Raw genomic sequence first — 21408 nt, forward strand, 5'->3', positions numbered from 1 at the left:
ATAACGCTAAGTGGTTTATTTAAATAGTTTATATATTCCAACTATAATGTCACAAATAATTTTTTCGAATTTTGCACCAACATACTGATACAATATATAGAACACTATATTGTTTTAATGGCAAACTGAACAATAAGACTTTAATAATTAAAAATATATACCATTACATACCATCTTCTTACATGGAAAGGTTAATTCTTGTTCTTATCCCTTCTGTAATGCTTGTACTTTGCTCTTCATCTCATCCCTGAATAGAACACATTTAAACATAGTTCTTTCCCTCAAGCTGCAGACAAGAATTGCTTCCAATTGTTTGATATGATCAGTCTCTGAAACCACAAGGGCCACCGCACCAGCCAAATTCCAATCATTAATCTCAACTACGCTCCTGATCAGTAGAAAAAAATGAAACACATTTTCCCGCTCGTCTACAAAAGGCCTCCATCCACTCCTCTAACTCGCATAATGAACTGAAAGGAGCAGGAACTGGCAGACTTACCCAAGATCCTCTGCTCAGCGCAAGGAATTATTTAACTTATCTCCTTAAAATGCAGGCTTCTCCTTTGGAGACAGAGAAGCACATATACACTATTCACAAAGGACAGAAGGTGCTACTTTAAAAGCCTTCTTCTAGCACATACAAAACAGACTCTCAAAAACGCATTTCCATAATATGCAAAACAGGCAAATAACTGGGGGAGAATGATCTATCTTCGGTCACTTCTAGTTACTAGACCCTTTGGTAACCAGGTAATATTTTTGCTCGGGAACCTCAAAGGGAGCCCCGTTTACTAGAAGCATGAACCTCGGCACTGGGCATTTGTGCCCCTTTCTCATATAATGGAATATAAACGGGTAGCTGTGTGGTTGTTTTCCACCAGGGGAATCCACGTTACTGTTGTGTGAATCTCGAATTATTTACTCTAACTTTAGTGAATTTGCAGGTGACTGTGCTTACAGGTGCCCTCTGTTCAGTGACCTGCAGCTATGCTTTTCAAAGTCATTCAGCACCATGTCGTCAATCACGCATTGGTAGTCCTTGGACTTACGGCAGTAAAAATAAAGAAAACTCTGTAAGCTCTTAGGTGCTTAATGGTTTAAATCTAGCCAAATGTCGCACGGAGATAGCCCAAAGAATGTCTACATCCTTGTAGCAGTCTGCTAGGAACGCCAGGCTGGGGCATTTCCTATAGGTGACTTGGCTACATGAGAACTCAGATTACAAAAAGTTATAAGATTTGACATCAAATGGGGGGACGGAGGGAAGTCAGGGAGGTTGATTCTAGATTCATGGTCCCATTTTTTTTAATCAAAATATATTTACAAGCTCCCCAATTCATTTTTAGGCACACATGCCCCAATGAAAGCCCTGCCCTGGTTAGGCTCCATTTTGAGAAAAAAACAAGCAACAGTCCCTTTTCTTAGATACAGGAACCAGAATGGGACCCACAGTGCAGCTGGTATTTTCCAGGATATCCTTGGCAAAGGAATACACGTATCTGCATAATTTCAACCGTATAAATCACAAGTTCAGTTATGGGAAAAATAGACCCTAAAGAGGTCTGTAGAATATCTCAGATGTTGGTTCTCAAGGGTGCTCAAAGCTGCAGGACTTAGTGATTAAAACGGAACCAAAGCGAGGTCAAATGGGCTCCATCTACTCAATAGAGAGCTGGTACTCAATGTACAGCCCGCAGACCGCTTACGGCCTGCCAGGCCATTTCACGTGGCCCGCCTGGAAAGCAGCTGATCGTAGTACGAGGATTAACATGCACTGCTGTTTGCCTAGGGGCCATGTTCGCTATGGAGCTACAGCGCATAGGGGCAGGCCAGATGGCGATGCGTAATGTAGTTAGTGTTTTGCAAACTTGCTGCTACTGCCCACTCCCACAGTGCCTTCCCTTCAGTGAAAAGGTAGGAAACTGCCTTTAAAAGCCAGCTGCTACACTGTGACCAGCTTAATTTCAACAGCGCAGTAGATCCTGAGCTCATCTGCCCCTGCTGTGCTTCTTCCAAGAAAGCTTTACTTTCACAAATGGAATTGGAGAAGTCTGCAGGCAAAAAGGCAAGGGTGCCCAATATCCCCTTTTGAAGGGTCCTGTATTTGTTTTACATTTTAAAACCGGTTTTGTATTGCTGTAACTGTTCAGTTTATAGGTCGCAGCCTATCAGACAGCGCAGCTGTGTGGTATGCGAAAGACATCTTATGGAGTTTAATAAAGTTGACCTGAGAATGCATTCTGCCCATTGCTTGCCATTGGCTTTGTGGCTTGTAACTCACATTTTCCTACTTTCTATTTGCTGGCTTAGACTCTTCAGGTTCACTTTGCCCTTCTGATGCCAAAACCTTATTCACCAGTATCCCTTCGAGAGCTCACTTTCTGTAAGTAGGCCTGTAAATGTTGTTCTTATCACGTCACATTTCTGTGGATTCAAAGACCGAGGTGAAGTGTCAAGCTGTATCTTCGAGGGAGCCTGGTGGTTACTTTGCTTTCGGCTGACTACAAAGTGAGAGCGCTTATAGGAAAGAGGAATACATATTCTGTTTCCTATAAAAGAGGAATTCTATTCTATTTCAAGACAGTCACACATTGGTTTAATTGATTCTATGGGAGAACTAGTTATTTACTACTTTACCCTGTATTTAGTAATTATAAAAAAAATGAAAAAACAACAATATTGCTGAAAGACATGACTATTAGCATTGTTAAATTAACAAGAATGAATACGGTCTTATACATTTTAGCACTCTTCAAAGTTGCTTTGATCAAGTCTGTAGCAACGTGGAACACTGTGATCTTTCGCTGAAGAGCAAAACATATATTTTAAAAAATAACCTACCCTCGCCCCCGAAACTCATCATTTACTATCTGACTGTCTGTGTGAAGTGAGTGGATGAGTTCAGGTCCATGGCAAAACAAATAATTCACATTTGTCAATCCTGCTAGCAGTGTCAGCAGAGGGGACAATGACTGAATGTCCCACTCTCTTCAATACTTTACACTCAATACACACCCAAACACTACAGGGGCCCAGTTTTTATTTTGCAGTTGTCTATAGCGCAAAACTGCCCCTAAAGTACTAGAGTGCTCTACATGAGCACCGATTACATAACACAAAGTCACTTTACGTTTCTTTTTTGGAGCACTGAAAGATTAAGTGGTTTGCTCATAATCACAGGATATTGAGCCGGCAGCAAGACTTGCACCTGTTCCCCTGTTCTAAAGTCAGCAGCTCTGGCCATAACACCACATCCTCTTCAACACACTGTGCAGCTTACATACACTCGCTCAACTCAACCCTCATTCAATCACCCCAAGTTTGTTGTTCATTCAACGTACCTCTTAAGAATGTCAGCTTTCTTTAACTGTATTAACACTTTCAGAGGTTGCATTTTTAAGCCAGAAATCTAATATTAATTAAAAAAACTGTTTTTAAAATAAGCACTGGCAAAGCCAATAGGTCTTGCCTATGCAAGATCTACTGGCTTTGTCAATTTTCTTCAGCCATATTGTACAGCAGTGCTGGCTTCAGTGCAGCATGGCTGAAAATTAATAATGATAATAAAAACGCTATGCTGCAGTGAACACTGGCTGTGCCATACAGCTTTTTTGCTTTACTTTCAGCCATGTTGCAACATGGCTAAGGAATATTGGCAAAGCCAATAGACCCAACATAGGCAAGACCTTTTGGCTCTGCTAATGCTGGTTACCCAAGTGTCCAAGCCACATGGTTTTCCTGTAATTCTGGGCAACTTACTTATTTCCCCCCCATAACCGTACAATTGGCAGACATATTAAGCTGCTTTGTAGATGCTCAGCGTGGTCACAGGCCACAGCTCTTCATGTTTTAATAATATCCCTGCTCTGACTTTCTTAGCACTAGAAATATGTGCTACACGTTCATAGAAATCAACAGTAGTGGCAATTGTTGTCACTGTCAGCAGTTTAGCATAATTTGGAAGCATCCCACTTTTTTTCCACCAGTAAAGTGAAGTAAAAAATTGAAATTGGTTCTGCTTCACAGGTCAAGTTTCAGTGAACTCAATATGTGTGCCCCCAAATTATGACCATAGAATCGTAAAGCAGCAACCTCTAGTCCCATGACAGAAGAGAGTCCTGCTTTTATCTGGTTCTTTTAGTTTTGCTTTTCCTGTTGTAGATGCACAACTACAAGTACCATAATGCTATAGTTAAAGATTAGCTAGACTCGCACAAAACAATGTAAGGTCTATCTAAAGGTGTAAAAAATGATTTTATAGTACACATAAGTGGCACATGAACCTTCTTCAATGCATCCATTAGGTATATTTCTCTTTTCATATTGGTAGCTCTCCAAAAACAAGAATATACAGAACTATTTGTTATTGGTGGTTCCAAAGTAGGGTTTCCCCTGAAGTATGATGCTGCCAGTGACATCAAAGCACGCACAGAGCCTAGGGTCTCTGGGGGATTGGTTGTAACATGCACACATTTTAATCAGGCAATGATGATGCTAGATTACCGTCAATGAATTACTGTGAGCAGATGAATAGTGATCTAGTCAAAGGCAACAATGTAGGCAAATTATGTTGCTGGGGATTTCCATTGCTGTTATAGCAATTACTCTACTAGACATCAATGATTATACCATCTGAAAGAAATCCTGCTGTTGGTGAAAGAAATTTCTCTGCTTCGATTGGTGAAAAGCTTTCGATAAAATGTCACATACAAAACCTGGAAATGCCACACAGTTTTGTGACGCAAACACGGAAATGTCACACCTATGCAGACTGGCAGGACTACATTACCATCTTTATTAGAAAAACACTAGCCATTTGTTCATATTATAAGATTGTGGGAGGGCATTGAAATACAGGGAAGACAACTTGGGAGGACAGGTAGCATAGAGAAAGCCTTCACAGATTTTTTTCAGTCTTTATATGATGAAGACCTAGTGGTATCTAGCAATTTAGTAGATTCCTATCTGAGAAAGTGAGCTGCCCCAAGGTTAGAAGCAGAAGCTAGAGAACTTTTGAATTCAGAAATAACCATAGAGGAAGTAGTGGAAGAATTAAAAAGATTGAAGAGAGGGAAGGCAGCAGGTTTGGACGCACTACCCAAAGAGCTGTACATGATTTTAAAAGAAACGTTGGCCCTTGAGATTAGTGGACTTACAAAACCCGGTTTTTAATAAAGGGCTGACTCTTCCAAAATCCTGGAATGATGCCGCCATTAGCTTAACGTTAAAACCAGGGAAAGACCACTTGAAATGTGAATCATACAGACCATAATCTCTCTTAAACAAGGACTATAAAATCTACATGCAGATTTTAGCAACAAAATAAGGCTCCATTACAAGTCATCCAATTCATGAAGATCAGAAAGGTTTTATTAAGGGGAGACAAATGCATGATCTCACTCATCAACTGATTGAAGCTATTGATATAGCCACCCAAGAACACACCCCACTCGCAGTCCTTGCATTCGACGCTGCAAAGGAATTCGATAAAGTAAGTTGGATGTTCTTACGCAAATTAATATCCCAATATGGATTAGGAGATACGTTTTTAAAGGCAGTAACAAACATATACGCAGCCCTGGTGGCAAAAATACTCATAAATGGTAGCCTCACTAAAGCAATCCAAATTAAAAGAGGCACGCGACAAGGTTGCCCACTCTCCCCTAACTTATTTAACCTATGCATAGAGCCACTAGCCAACTCTATAAGAAGATCACAAGGTGTCATCCAATTTAATTTTAAAGGGTGGGTTAAAAAAGTAGCTTTATATGCAGACAATCTGATGGTATAAGTCACAAGATACGTCACCTTCCAAGAAAGAAATTGAATGGGGCATGAATGGACGACCCATGAGTGCCCAATGACAATATTGAGATTCAACACTGGGGCCATGGGGCTGGGGATCCATGTAGGAATTACCCTCATGAGGCACTACATAAAAGCTTTGATGACTAGAATCTTACAGTGGGAAACCTGTTGGCTATTTTGGAGGTAAGCAGCCACAGCAGCTAAGTAGAGCCAGATGGAGGTGAATGTTAGTCCACAGATTTGCAGGTGTAGTAGCTATGTTTTCCATTTGGCAGCGTAGCAGGCCTGCGTGCCTCCTTCAGGATGTTCATGCATTCGAGAGGCAGGTTGAGGTAACCGAACTCTAAGATTAAAAGAGCCAGACCGCAAGGTCGATGCCCTGGGGTCAGGTGCCTGATTTCTCCATGGTTCTGCTTGAGAAGGTCCAGCGTTTTTGGGGAGTCTCTTGTGTGGAACCACTGAGACCTCAATAAGAGTGGTAAACCCAGGCTGTCTGGCCCTAGTGGGACCCACTAGGATGAGCAAGGTTTGCCAAAGTCTCCAAACCACAAACAGAAAAAGGGGGAGGGGAGGCAGAAAGCATAGGCAAATATCCCTGACCCGTTCATCCATAGTGCATTGCCCATGGACTTGGAGTGTGGAAATCTGGAGGTAAAGTTTGTTCATTTTGTGTTTTATGCATGGCCAAGAGGTCCTCGTCATGAAAACGCTATCACTGGAAGTACGGAAGGAAGACTCGGAGGTGCTTTACCTAAGTTGACTTATTGCTGCATCCTGCTGAGCAGGTCGGCAAAATCATTGTCCGCCCTGGGAAGACACTGTGCCAGCAGATGGATCCTGTGGTGGAGAGCCCATCAGCAGATGGCCTGGTCAAGCTGGGGGGAGCAAGTGCCCCTCCTCGGAAGTAGCCCTTTGTGAAGGGTTGCTGAGCCTGCTGATGTTGGAATGAAGTGGAGACGTCTGGGCAGGTGGCCTTGGAGCCGCCTTGGTAGGCTAACCTTCGAAAGGACCCACGAGGGGTATGCATCTCAAGGGCACCTATAGCTTTTGAGGTCCCCATGTCCTTTTTTTTATCTTTTCCAACATCTCATCAAACTGTGGCGAGAATTGATGCTTCCTATTGAAGGAAAGGTTGAAGAGATGCGGCTGGACTTTCGGCTTGAAGCCAAGAGACTCAGAACCAAGCACGTCTTCGTAGGAGCATGCTGGAATTGATGCGGTGAGTGACAGCGTCAGGAGCATCAACAGCACATCTGATGCTAGTGTTTGAAATTAGCTTGTCTTCAAAACACTAGCTCATGTCCTCTCTTGCAGTACTCCTCTGGGAGATGTTGGATGACCTCCTGCATCTTGTCCCGGAACGGGAAAGAAGACTGAAGGAGTCGGCGATGCGCCATTGGTTGGTTGCGACACTCTTACCAGATACATTGATGCACTTGCTTTTCTTGTCTGGCAGTGGCACGTCACCAGTACCCTGTGCACTGGCTCATTTGGGAGCCGTATGTACCACCAAGGAGTTGGGAGGGAGTTGATCCTGAATGTTGTGTGGGTCTGAAAGGGCGACCATGTCTTTTTTCTCTATCCTAAGGGTTACTTCACATGTCTTAACCAGATGTCCAAGGCTGGTTTAAGCATGCTTTCAGCATTGGAAGGTACTGCATGGAACATTGGGAGGACAACAACATTTCCAGCAGAGAATCCTCCTCTGCGGCATCCCTATGCATGTCAAACTTATGGAATGAGATCACCTTATAGAGGGCCTCATGGTAGGATGTAGTGTCATCTGGTGGGGAGGGAGAGGCCATGTAGAGATCGCAGTCAGTGTCGTCTGGTGGGTCCACGTCCTACGAATCCCAGAAGTTATCCTGTGGGGGCATGTCATAGGTATCCTCTGTGTGTCGATCCCCAAAATCAGAGTGCGGCGACACCTGTGATGTGTAAAGAAGATGGTCAGCAGATGGGGGAAGGTGGGGTTTGAGGCCAGGGAGGGGATAGGGATGGGACAGGTGGCTGAGGAAGAGTTGGTAGCCTTGCCATGCTGCTTCCTTGCCTTGGGTGGTGGTGAAGGTCCTACAGCCTCCTCAAAGCTGAGCTGTCTAATGGGTGTCTGAGGAAGGAGCCGGTGGCTGGATGAACTTCTGTCCCGTGTGGGGGTGGATCATGATGTGACGCTGGTACGCTGAGTACGTCCTGCAGCTTCTGGATGACAGACTGGTCAGACGAGATTTTGGCTCAGCAAAGAGTGCTTTGGTGCTGGTGTAAGGACTGTTGGCGCCAAGTGGGTTTTCGCTGCCGAAGGCTTACACACCGAAAGGTGTTTCAGTGCAGAGATGTAGGTGGTTGGCACAAGTACTGTGGTTTAAGATTATATTAGTCACCAAGCCATGGAATTTGAAGCATACGTTTGGTGCCAACCATGGCCTAAAGGCATTGGCAACATGGAAGCCTGTCTCTGAGCCTTAAGCGGGGGCTGCTTGGTGTGCGAGCAGTATCAAGTGGGTAGGGGAGAAGGGAATTATACTCACTAACAATTGAGCAGCCAAGAGGTCTTCACTCTCCAGGTCGAAGCCAGAACTTGCTTTGGGCGAGAAGACCTTCTCAGCTTCAGATGGCTCTGGCTGATGTTCCCCCTCGATGTTGTCCGTGCAGAAGAGGTCCAGGGAGTGGTCTCCACTTCGGCATGACACTACCAAGCGACGATCCCGACGGCCCCGAAGAGGCTTCTTCAACCGGGCGGAGCGTCAAGAGTCGCAAGAGGCCTTGCCGAGCTCAGGCAAAAGGCAGAGGTTGCAGGCATGATGAAGATGGGCCTAGGTGTATTTCACGCAAAACCAAGGACAGTAGCGGAAGGGTGTCTGTTTGATCACAGACGAGGCATGGCGATGAAGGAGCGAACAGGTGGGGAAGGCTCTGAAGGAAAAGACCACCCTCCAGGGGTCGAAGTCAGCCTGATCACCATACAAACAAAGCTACACAAGTCAAGACAAAGCGAGAAAGGGAAGTTGCGATAGCAAACAATACCAACAAAAGGGAGAGGAACCAAGGAGAACCGAAGAGAACACCGCAACAGCGTAGATCTGGCGCTTGATAGCACACTGCCAAGCCCAACAGCACAAAGAAATAACCCAACAGCGGCACTGATGACCATGTGCATTACCAACAAGAGGTGGAGTCACACTGCCTTGTGATGCGAGAAGACTACTTCAAAAGAAAAACAACTTGCACACATCCGTGTCCAACACTAGATGGCAAGAGTATGCACTGCATGTGTATTTACAGCCACACGGGCCTCAATCAGTATTGTTTAGCTTGCACACCCGAAAAGGTTTACATTCTCATAACAACTTGTTAGTCTTTTTTCTTATGATCTCAGTATCCAGTACCTGTGCATTTCTTAGTTTCATTAAACCACGTGATTCCCACGTGATTAGGTAGAGTACAGTGAGGCTTCCTTCAAGTGCACTCATGTAGTTTAAGTGTAGGTATAGATATTGAAAACAAACGAATCAGTCGCTTAAATGACAAATCAATTGGATTTTGCATCTGGGAGAGGCCAGGCCTCCATACATATGTTGAGAGAGCTTGAAGAGACATCCAGAGCAAGGGATACAATGAAGAATTCGAATTAAGCACTTATTTCCTCTGTTTGTTAAACAGTGATCCCGAGGTAGGAGCTTTGGTGGAGTTCCTCAAGCAAGTATGAATGAATGAGGTAGCACTTGTAAAGCGCCTAGTTACCCGAAGGCATCCCAGCGCTGAAAGTTAAGCAAATACCAGATTCAGAACTTATCCGGGAAAGAGGAAGGTTTTTAGCCGTTTACGGAAGTTCATGTGGTTTAATTGAAGGCAAATATGGAGGGGAATGGGATTCCAAGTTTTGGCAACATTATACGAGAACAGGCGACCTCCACTTCTCATTCGTTTAATTTTTGGAACGGTCATCAGGTGTTTACCCTCTGATCTTAAGGCTCTTTTGGGCTGGTAGGGATAAATCATTGCCTGAATCATTGGGGAACCTTTTCTGGACAGTGCTTTAAGTGCAATGCACATAGCCTTAAACGGAATCCTCTCCTGGATTGGAAGCCAGAGCAGGGCGGTCAGAGCAGGTTTGGCTGAGAGCCGTTTCAGGACATTTAGGAGCAGTCGGGCTGCACAATTTTGAACTGTCTGTAGTATTTTGGTTGTAGAAAGTGGGGCTCCTAGGTAAAGAACGTTAGCATAATCAAGTTGTGACAGGATCAATGCTTATACTAGCAGCCTTCTGGCCAAGAAAGGTAATAGGGGAAGGATTTTCCTGATCATCCTCAAAAGGCCATAACCGGTGGCTGCCACTTTCCGAGCTTGTTCCTTAAAGTCCAGGTTGGAGTCGAGCACGACCCCTAAGCTTTTTATATGCTTTTTCGGGGTAGGTGGAGTACCCAGACAGTTAGGCCAACAGGAATCTATATTGGGGGGGCCACGTTGCCAAGAAGCATAATCTCAGTTTTTGTCCCATTAAGCTTCAAATATATGATGTCCATCCATCTGGCTACTTTTTCTAGGCAGGAGGTTAGGGCCGATCCAGAGTTGTCATTTTTATTCAGGGAAACGACTGACTGAGCGTCGTCCGCATAAGGGACGATCTGCACCCCAAACGGAATGACTATAAGTGCCAAGCAGCTCAGATAAATGTTAAATAAGGTGGGACTTAATGCAGATCCCTGAGCTACTCCTCATATGAGAGGCACTTGTTTCAACATGGTTTCTCCCTCAAAAACTGAGAAGACTCGGTTTTCTAAAAAAGAATGCAACCACTTAAGTGCCATTCCTGTCACTCCTACATCTCGGAGTTTGCTAATCAAGAGCGAATGGTTGACTAGATCAAAGGCTGCGCTCAGGTCTAATAAAATAATTGCAGCGCAGTCTCCGCTGTCAAGGATTTTTCTGGTTTCATCCACTACCGACAGGAGTGAGGTCTCCGTACCCTGCTGTGATCTGAAACATGTCTGTGAGAGATGAAGCAGGTTGTAATTTTCCAGGAAACCCGAGCGGGATGAGTTCACATGCTTCTCAGCAACTTTACTTATACCTGGCAGCAAGGATATAGGTTGGTAGTTTGGCCAGTCTTTCGGGTTCAGATTAGGTTTTTTTAGCAAAGCCTTGACCATCGCCTGTTTCCACAGAGGAAACACAATTCCTGTGAGAAAAGAGGCATTAATCAGGTCTAATATGATTGGAGAGATGGTCTTACTAATCTTATTTAGAATGGTGGGCAGAGCCAGATCGATTGGTGAGCCAGATTTAAGATGATTCAAGATTTGGTCCAATGGGGGAAATTCCTTCAATAGGTCCTTGTCCTTTATTGAATCCGTTGAGGTACCAACTGTAGATCTCTTTTTGAAGGGAAGGACGTATAGATGGTTTGTATTTTGGAAGACAATGCGACTGGGCCAGGGGGGTCAAGAGTGATTTTCGATAAGGAAAATTTTGTGCGGGGAGTTTACAGCCGATGTATTTCTGTCTTGATAATAGCAGCTTTGCGTAGATTTTATTTCTGACTTATAGTGTTTTATGGCTTCTATATATATATTACTTTGTTTCTGAGTGAGAAGTCCTTTCTCCACTTTCTTTCCAATATTTTGCACTTTTGTTTTAGTTTCCGGAGTTCGGGGGAGTACCAGGGGTTTCTGTTAGTACCAGTTTTTATATGTATCTCTTTTTTGGGAAGGATGGTGTTAAGCGAGGACTCTAACCTGCTATTAAATATATAATTTGCGATAATGGGATTAGGGTGGGGTTTCGGCATTGTGGTTTCCAATTTGGTCTCCCATGAATCCCACGGAAGTTTAGACCAGGTACGGATACGTTTGTTAGTTTCCCTCGCAGGTGGACTTATTTCCTGCGTAACTCAAGTAAATGGGAGAAGGAAATGGTCAGTGGAATAGGTTGAGAGGAAGCCAAAGTTTAGATGTTAGAAAAAATAGGGTCCAGTAAGTGGCTTTTGTTGTGTGTTGGGCCTAGGACTTTTTGATTACGCTGGAAAGCCGCTAACCCCTCAACAAGGTCTAATATTTGGGGGAGATGAGCATTACCAAAATGCATATTAAAGTCTCCCAGTACCGTGAAATTGGGCAGGGAACTTGCAAAGTTGGCTACAACCTCTGACATGGACTGACAAAATTGGCCATCAGGGACTGGGGGCAATATATTAGGGATACCTAAAAGGGTAGCAACATGAGATACCCGGATGGAGAAAAGGATACTTTCACAATCAGGTATGGGATTAGTGGTGATGCGGCATTTAAAATCATCCTTATGGATAATGGCGATACCCCCTCCCCGACCAACGTCTCGGTCTAGCCTCTGTATTACATAATTAGGTGGAAGGGCTTGCACAGTTGCATAGTCCAATTCTTTGTTCAACCAAGTTTCCGTGAGGAATAAGATATCTGGTTTTTCCTCTTCTATCAGGATGTGAATTTCTAAGCGTGTTTAGGAAGGGAGCGACAATTAAGTAGAAACATTTTGAGCTCCCTTTTCTCCAATGGGGTATGAAACCTACGCACAGAGGGGCAGATTTTATAACCACAGCTAAGACATTATAAAATGTTATGTTCAGGAAGTATAGAATGCCTGCACTTACTTTTGGGTGTCTCTTTAAGAAGAAGTTTGAACTGCTCAAGGGTATAACGGAGCCTTCCATTATTGGAGCCGGCAGGGTTCCTGGCCTCTGGTCCTGTTCGGGCGCGGACAGGCGCAGACTGGTTTGCCTTCGGCGCGCCAGCAAGTATGTGTTAAACATATTTAAAAATAAGAGCTTCTGAGCAAATCCCATAAAATCAAGTTAATGTTACCAAAAAAGGGATTTTCTCCATTTGCTGAAACTAAACTTCTTGAGAGTTTGGCCTATTATGTAGATTTCCCAGCTACTCTTATTTCAGGCATTTTATTAATGAGACCATATAGGCTAGTTCGTTTTAGTAAAGTATTTTGCCTTTCCTACAACTGCAATGTTAAAAAAATGTTTTTAAAGCTATGGTCGTTATTGTATTTGCTCATGTGATATCAACTCAACATTACAGAATGAGGAGATACCACATAAGCAAAGTGGCCTGTCCGATCCATGCAGGAAAGAAATGCAGGTGGGCCTGTGGAAACAGAAAAATACTATGGGTATTATTAATAGTTTGACACATGAGATGCTCAACCAACCTGTAACACTGCTACTAAAAATGGTGCTAATTAAAAACAAAATTAGCCTGATTACAACACAAATTCAATGTACACTTTAAATATATTGCATACATGTTGGTGTACCATTCAGGTATGCTTTCCCTTATCAAGCTTGGTCAGAACACCCGTTGATCATCATTGGAGTGAAAGTCAACTTCTGTATTTAGTACACGATCCAAACAAAACCTCTAAATAAAGTTTCTCTCCTGTTTGCTTATGAAACAATCTAAAACAATGAAAGCAGTCTGCAATCTGATGGATAACTGAATATTTAGCAAGTGACGGAAGTCACCTTCAGGCAAGTTCAATAACGAAGAATTCAAATGTACATTTGGTGTTATGAAAACATTTCATTTTTAAACGGATAGCTCACAAGTTTATCAATGAGAATAGGAGATTTTTTTCCAATCGGAAACTTGACAAATCCTTCGTTGTACACTATTTAATCAGGAGGGTAAATTGTAAATCATATATTTCATCTGCGACGGAAATTTACAAGTGTAAAAAAAATCTGCAATATGTACCAGATGGTGGCAGCAAAGAACGCCATTTTAACAAGTCTATATACCATAAAAAAATGAGAATGAAAAGATGGAGACACAGCAGGGCCCTTCGGTGCCACAGTAAGTGGGAACATTGGGTCACTTTGGGCCTGCTGGTCGTGTGCCACTGGTTCCTGCGAATTGTGAAATAATTAGAAGAGTTTCGTCTCCAGATGGTCGTGTAGTGGTACGTAAACAATATATAACGAGCAAATCATTGTTATTCAACATGTAAACAGTGCACCAATACAAAGAGGTGTAGGGTGCTTAACAGAAAGCAAGAGATCAACAGGGCCACATTAAGACTGGAATATACCCAAAGCTAGATGAACAAAGGACCACAAAAATCAAACAGACAGCGAACAACCATACAGTGACAGAGCAGAGCAGGCTCTTCTATGGAATAGAGATTGCCTGAACAGATGTGTCTCGAGTTGTGCCTTAAAAGTTGCCAGAGGTGTCAAGTTTCTCAGTTTTGCAAGGAGAGTTCAATGTTGATGCAGTTGCCCTAGAAAATAATTCAACATGATCAAAGCCAAATTGCTGAGACAAGCATGCAGAGTTCACACCTCATGGCAACCTTCTGGGGACCTAGGTTTACACTCTAAGGGGCTCATTACGATGACGGACAGACCGGCACCGCCAGTCGTGCGGTGGCGATCCGTCCGCCATCAAACGTGGAATCACTGCCCATCAGATTAGGATGGCAGGCGGATCCACTCTGTGACCGTGGCGGATGCAAAGACCGTCCACCAAGGAACCGCCACAGGCAATCTGACCGATTGCCTTGTGGAGCGGTCTGCATCCATAAAATGGTGGCGGTGCCTAGCAGGCACCGTCCACCATGATGCAGGCCTTGATCCAGCCTTTCCATGACGGCGAAATAGTCATGGAAAGGCTGGCGGATATTCTTTTCGGGGGCCCATTGAGGGCCCCCAATGTGTTGGGGCGAGGTGTATGTGCAATGGGCCATGGAACCCCCCCCGCATTTCAGTGAACGAAGTGGCAGGTATCGATCGTGTGGTGCCTGCCACGTAGTGCACTGAAATGCACAACATGCATTTTCAACAGCAGCACCTGCCGCAATGTTTAAATGCATGATGCGACCCCCATGGTAGCGGTCGCATCCTAATTTGGTGTGTGAACCGCAGCATGTATTGCGGACGCTCCCGGTTACCATCACGATGGAGGACGGACTCCAGTCCGTCCGTCATCGTAATGAGCCCCAAAGACATGATTGAGGCCTTTAATGGTTATGCCAACTCGGTTTACCTTTCCATACAAACAGACCGATTGGCATTGCCAGTGCTTGCGTATAGCAGTGCTCACTGTCTCAATATCGATGTTGTATTCCACATTTCTGATTTAGTTTTTGTAGTACAACTGAAATGCAGTAAGCTGCCATTGTTTAAATGTGGCTTCAAGAATCAATGCTGAGTTCATAGGACGAATGACTATTCTACTGATGGCAAAACCAAAAAGCTCCAGTAGCCAGGTCAACACAGAACGGCAAGAAAGCCAAAATAAGAGCAAGACAACTGAGATTGACATGAAAGCCACTCAGTCCTGACCAAGGATTGGTTCTGTTGAGTATTGTATACAATGCGGTCAGCGACAGCCTACTGGAGCGGTCTAACAAGACTGCAAAAAAGAAGAGATTCGGTATGTTTTGTAGGCATGAATGGGTAAGCAAGGTTTTCATTTCTGACACAAGAACTCAGACATGACTCAGAAACCCGTTTGAAACTCTTTAGCTCTCTGAAGTAAAACAGACTAATTCTTGGGAACCTGTGACAGTTTTTTCTAGGAGTTTCAATGTGTGTAAGCGTTGACATTTTTCGTCCTTTACACCCTCAGTCGAACCTTTTAAAGGCCCTGCTATCGGAAACATCACTGAAGAAGAAAAATTACATTGGTATGGAAACCTATTCTAAGCTTAGCTTGGATAAGCTGCAACACACCGATGTTCATTTTTTTTTTTACGCCCGGCTTTCAGTTTTCCTTATTGGACCCAGAAATCTGCAACACCAATGGAGGTGCTCCATGCTTTTGCATTTCAATTCATGGTAAAGTCAGGCTCTATCAGGCAAGAAGGCACTTCACACGGACACCGACCCATACCTCAAGAGACTAAAGTCCCATGACAGAATGGAGTAAAATTACCATTAGATAATTTGGTCCATTTCTGTTTAGTTCCTCTAACTTCCTATATGTTTAAGGAACTCTGGGCATAGTGCTCGAGCCCTCACTTTAAAAAAAAACGTAATCACCAGTACCAAGGTACTGCATTTTAAGAGCACAAACTCTGTCATGAAGACAACCTACATTACATGAAAATCTCTTGAAGGGGGAGAAGTGGGCCAAATGATGAAGCAGGCCACCCCAGAGAAGGTCCTGGTCCATTCTCCTTTTAGAGAAGGGATTATGCATATAATTGTGTATGCGAACACACTTCCTTAATAAATAGAACACCAAGAAATTGATAATGTTTAGGGTTTCCAACGTTCCCTCTAGAGTACAGTTTATTACGGATTCTTTAATCTGGATCTTGGAGGTCGTTCTCCAGGTTATCCATCCTCTAACTCTCCTTTAGTTATTGTTCAACCATAGTCCTAGTTAGACCACCCGCCCAGTCATCTCTACCTCTCAAAACCTAATGACCAAGCCTAAAGCAGAAAACCATTCACTTCAACCCACGTTTATCAGGCACTGTAAACAGTAAGGGGCCTATTACAATGTCAGGCGGATGCTGTTCCGATCTGCGGTTCTGACCACCTGATTAAGAAGTGTCCAAACACTGTTCGGCCACATTCTGACATTTCTCTATGGGAGCATGTGTTACGGCCGTAATACATGCTCCCAAAGGGAAAGAGGAGGTGGTGTAAATCCTTGCACCCACAGGGTGCAGTGATTGACAGGTGGGCACCATAGGTGCCACCTCGGCCCCCAACTGGAGGCCTCCAAGGTAAGGGGGCCCTGCTAGGGACCCCCATACTCGCTTTCAAACAGACTTTCCATGTTGGAAAGCCTGACATGGAAAGCCTGCATAAGACAGAGTATCATAATCCCAAGGACGGAAAGGCCACCCTTCGGGATTACGGGCCAGCCTCCAACTGGCCGACGGGCTCCTTGAGCCCGTCTGAATCCAGATGGTTTAATTTCCGACCTCCAGCATTGTAATGCGGCGGTCAGAAATTAAACAGATGCGGCCCGGAAAGGCTCAGACAGACAGTCAGAGCCTTTCCGGCCCTCATCATAATCGGCCCCTAAGTGTTCAGTAGTCTAAAGAAGCCCTGCTACTAGGAAACCTCCAATATCAACTATCAACCACAGTGGATCATCTTGCCCTGCTACGACATTATAAAAAATTAACATAGGAATATAATGCAGAAGCAATTGGTACAATGTGGAGTTAACTAAATGAAAGGAACTAACTGTAACCTTAGAAGGCAACGGTACAAAAACATGCAAGACAGAGAAACATCTATTGTAAAAGACTAGAAAGTTAACATGCATCAGGAGATAACGAGGCTAGATGTCTGAAAAAAATAATTTCATCTCAAGACACGATCAGAAAACACTCTCCATGATTTTAAAGCCCCCCAAAAAATCCAAACCCACAGTAACCCATTACCTTCTACTTATCCACCTGCTAATGCACTACTGCTTCATTCCTTTTTCACAGCAACTTCTCAAATGACGAAGTAAGAGATGTTGTCAATGGCTCAAAAAACTGAATTTTCCAACATGACTAAACTTCTAGTTGAACAATTCATTCCAATTGCAGAAACACACTTCACACCTCAAAACAGCAGCAAAAGGTTGACAGTTGAAAAAAACAAGTTATCCTTAAGTACTTGCTAACCTCTGGTCAAAACCCGACCTTAACTACCTCTGTAAAATCTCAGAAAGAAGGTCTCAAGGCAACTCCAAGATTAAGTGGCACTGAATTATACACTGAATGACCATTAATTAACATTCTGGTCTAAGTGACACTGAATCAATCCTGGCTAATTTATCAGAGGGGAAATTCTGATTTCCGGTTCTTGTCTATGGAAAGAAGGTATTGCAATCCTTGACCACTACACCGTTGACCGTGAGAAAATACGGAGGGGACACTTAATTCATGGGTTGGGAGTCAATTGATCTGACATGAAGTAAATCAGATTATTCCTCTCTGACTGCACTCAGCAAGTGCAGGAATGACCTTTGGAATCATCAACATGCATTTAGACATGGAGTGCCACAGGGGTCATGCCTCTCCATTCTGTTGATCAACCTCCATGTGAGCCCTTATCATAGGTCTTAGACCTATACAAGAGAAACCAAAACATTGATGCAGACCAGACCCAAGGCCACATCCACTTAGAAAACAGCAAATAAAAAACAGGTCAACATCACCAAATGCCTGGATCATAGGTTTCATTGGAGGAAAGAGAAAACAAACTAGCTGTGATCTTTGTCAAAAACGGCACAGAAAAAAATGTAGGGAATGAATAGAGTCACAACAGTTCCAGTCGATTGGAGCAGAAAAACTAGGCAAACTTGTGCTTGACAGGCTTCCCAAGTTGGGTGTGGAGTAATTCACCTTATCTGAAAGTAAACCCTACTAGATCTGCAACTATCCCAACTCTGTTTAACCTCTCCAAAAACACGGACCACTGGGTACAACTGGTAAGAATCCTGGTGATAGGATGATTTAACGGTTTTAATATTGGCACAAGACATATAAATAACTCCGCAAGGGATTGTAAAGCCTCAAGATCTGATCAGAATGGGAATTGATGTACAGAAAACATGAACACAGACGGAGCACTAAAAGTCCTCGGTTTTCTTCTCTTGGATGAAGGTATGAAGTTAAAAGTTATCTGTGCCACATATAAGGGCTACGGGAGCAAAGTGCAACCCCATCTAAAGAAACTAACAGGCCATTCTGGGCCACAATGCAAGCTGTGCTCCGCTAAAGCACATCTGACTAATCAATAAGCATTTGAACAAATGAAGCAAGGTGGTAGGGCCCAGGAGGTCTAAGGCTTCAACCTGAGGTATGAACTGAACCAAAATCTAAAGGTAGACTCAAATACTGGGTGCTTCAGGAAAAGCCTTAAAAACTGAAGAGCTCTGGCTTACCCACAACTGAACACAAATTTGGAGTGTCTCCCGAAGAATATGAGATGAGGACAGTCATACCCCTGTTGCATTGAAAATTGAAGAAAATATATTTTGCCAAAACAGTGCTCTGAGGGTGGCCTATAGGTCTCAGATAGCTCTTTGTAAAACTACCATGGGAATAAAAAGAAACATTTACAGTGTCTTGCAGCACTACATTGCAGCAATAAAATAGAGGTCTGAATTACAAAGAACACACAATACCTCGTTCATTCAGAGGATCATAGCGATATTCTGTATGCCGTAGTGTGCTTCTACCAAATGCAAAATATGTCGAGAAGTATGAAACATGAACATCCGATGAATAAATACCACTAGAAGATATTGAATAAGATTTGGATGGAGGGATTCACGGAGTATAAGCACGAGTGGCCCGTGCAGGTAAGAGCGGTGAGGCGGGTGGGGGAATTAAAGGGCCGCTCCTGTGTATACGAGCAGGAGGGGGAAGGGAGAGAGTGTAGATTTGCCCAAAAAGTGAGGCAGGTACAGTACACAGGCAAAAGTGTACTGAGCAGAGGGTTGAAGACAAAACACCAGGAACAATCATTGTGGGGGTGGGCGGTTCAAACTTCAGCTGAATGCTTGACAGCACATCTGTGTATTTCCCAAGTCTGCGGATTCCTGCAAAAACATTTGGTTTTAAGGTCACCTCCAGAGAGAAGGCAGGCTTGACAATTGGAGAGAGCAGAAGGCAAACGAGAGCACCATGGAAACTAAACAAGTTTTCAGTGAGAGCCTGCGTAGTAAATAGGATTTGTAGACAAGACCGCATAAATGTAATTTGCCCAGAGTGGCACAATGCTTTTTCTGGCTCTAAACTTATCACCTGGTTTGGCCATGCTAAATTACATAAACAGCCACCACTGATGCACCAATGTAGCTGAACCACAAAATAAGCAATTGGGAGTTTTTGGATTTTTTGTATAGTGTAGTGAGAATGAAAAATTGAACATTGGCACTACTTTTAACGAAAGAACTGCCTCTTCAGCGCAAATGTTCTCAATACTATGGTTCAGATTACAAGTATATGAGCAGGCAAGATAGGTAGGTAATTGCCAGATTTGACAAATGCCTCCTATTCCAAATGTTCCGCGTAGAAACGAGAAATTCCATGTGGAATTACTGTTTTATGGACTGAATTTCAAACGTTTGCTGTTCACAGAGCCTACTTCACTAACCCAATATGCCAGTGTAATAACACAATGGCACAGTCTCTCTATTTCTCTACTAAACTTGTAATTTCATTGAAAGAGGTTTCTAGTTATCCCCATCCGGTTGCATTATCACGTTTAGCCAGAAAACCACATTAAAGTCCAAAATCCAAAGGGAAATCACATTTCAACAAACAATATTTGTTTCGGCATATTCAGTCTTAATGTAGGGAGCTGGAACTTAAACCATGCAATCCCTGTGCACCAGGCCAGTACACCAGTGTGTATTATACTGCTTTTTTATTAATGGAAATAGGGTGACTGGGAAGTTGGGACAATATTTTTCAAAATAAAAACACCTCTGTGGACTATGATATCACAAAATGGCGTCAAGCCGGATTAAACCCAAAACGCGCCCGAGTTTCCCCTTATAAAATAAATCTCCTACCCTCGACGGCAGAATGAGCTATTGCAACAGCGTGCAGGTCCCAATGCACCGCGCGCATAAATCTCATTCACAAGCGCCGGTGTAGAGAGAAGAAATGGCTTGTTTTGTTTCGTTACGTTTGCAGAAACAAATGCCACCTTCCGCCTCCCGAGACATGCTCCTAAGCAGAGCTGACAGGCCCACTCCTTCACTTCTTACCCTGGAGGCCTTTGGTTGCGTAGTGAATATCGATGGGATGCGACCAGAACGCCATCTCCTGGTTCTGGGGGTTATCCACCTGGGTCTGCCCTTCTCCCATGCCGGATAACAGCTTCCAAGCGCCACCTGAGGAGAGAGCAGGAAACATCACCAGCTCGCCAGAAGCTAACATACATCATACATGCCAACAGGCCTGATTCAGCGCCACCTGAGGCGAGAGCAGGAAATATCACCAGCGCGCCAAAAGCAAACACACATCATACATGCCAACAGACCCGATTCAGAAGGGAGATTCGCGATTTTTGAAGCAAAAATATGGTTTTATTTTAGCGATCTCCCGCCTAAAATTGCACCTGCTTCAACACACGTCATGGGGAAATTACATTCCCCCAATTTTCTTTTTAAAATGTCCTACTTTCCGCCTTAAAATGTTAGCATGCACGATACACTGCCAAAAACGCATGTGCCTATATTTTATATGGCACATGCAGAGGTAAACCATTCATACATTTAGATCGTGCATACGCGGACGAGGGCATGCAGGCCCTAGGCAACCTCATCAACTGACATGCAGGCCTGAAACATATCAGAACACATGACATAGGGCATTTGCGCACACACGCACACCAACACCCTCATGTGCTCAGATCAACATCCAAACTGAGTCTTTTGCAAAAATGAAAAGACATACAAATCTGCACATAGACCAACAGACCTACATGCATTGATGGCCGGATGACTAAGGACAGGGGTGGCTCTAGGCTCATGGCGGCCCTGGGCAGGGAGCGTAGGTAGGGGGCCCAGGAAGAGGGGGTTCGGGAGGGGCCTCGGAAGGGGGGGTTCAGGGTGTTTGGAAGTGGCCGCCAAATCCCTGCCAGGG

General features: G+C 43.9%; 1 protein-coding gene across 3 annotated transcripts in view; it reads right to left on the minus strand.

Annotated features, from left to right (window-relative positions):
• The window catches only part of B9D2 (B9 domain containing 2), a 131887-nt gene that overhangs the window by 25290 nt on the left and 85189 nt on the right, over window positions 1–21408 (minus strand). For all 3 annotated transcript variants that reach the window (XM_078661061.1, XM_078661059.1, XM_078661060.1), the window contains one exon: window positions 20529–20654. In XM_078661061.1, coding sequence (XP_078517187.1) covers window positions 20529–20654 — 126 coding nt within the window. The remainder of the gene's footprint in view (window positions 1–20528; window positions 20655–21408) is intronic.

The sequence above is a fragment of the Lissotriton helveticus genome, chromosome 9, assembly GCF_964261635.1.
Source record: "Lissotriton helveticus chromosome 9, aLisHel1.1, whole genome shotgun sequence".
NCBI classification, from domain to species: domain Eukaryota; kingdom Metazoa; phylum Chordata; class Amphibia; order Caudata; family Salamandridae; genus Lissotriton; species Lissotriton helveticus.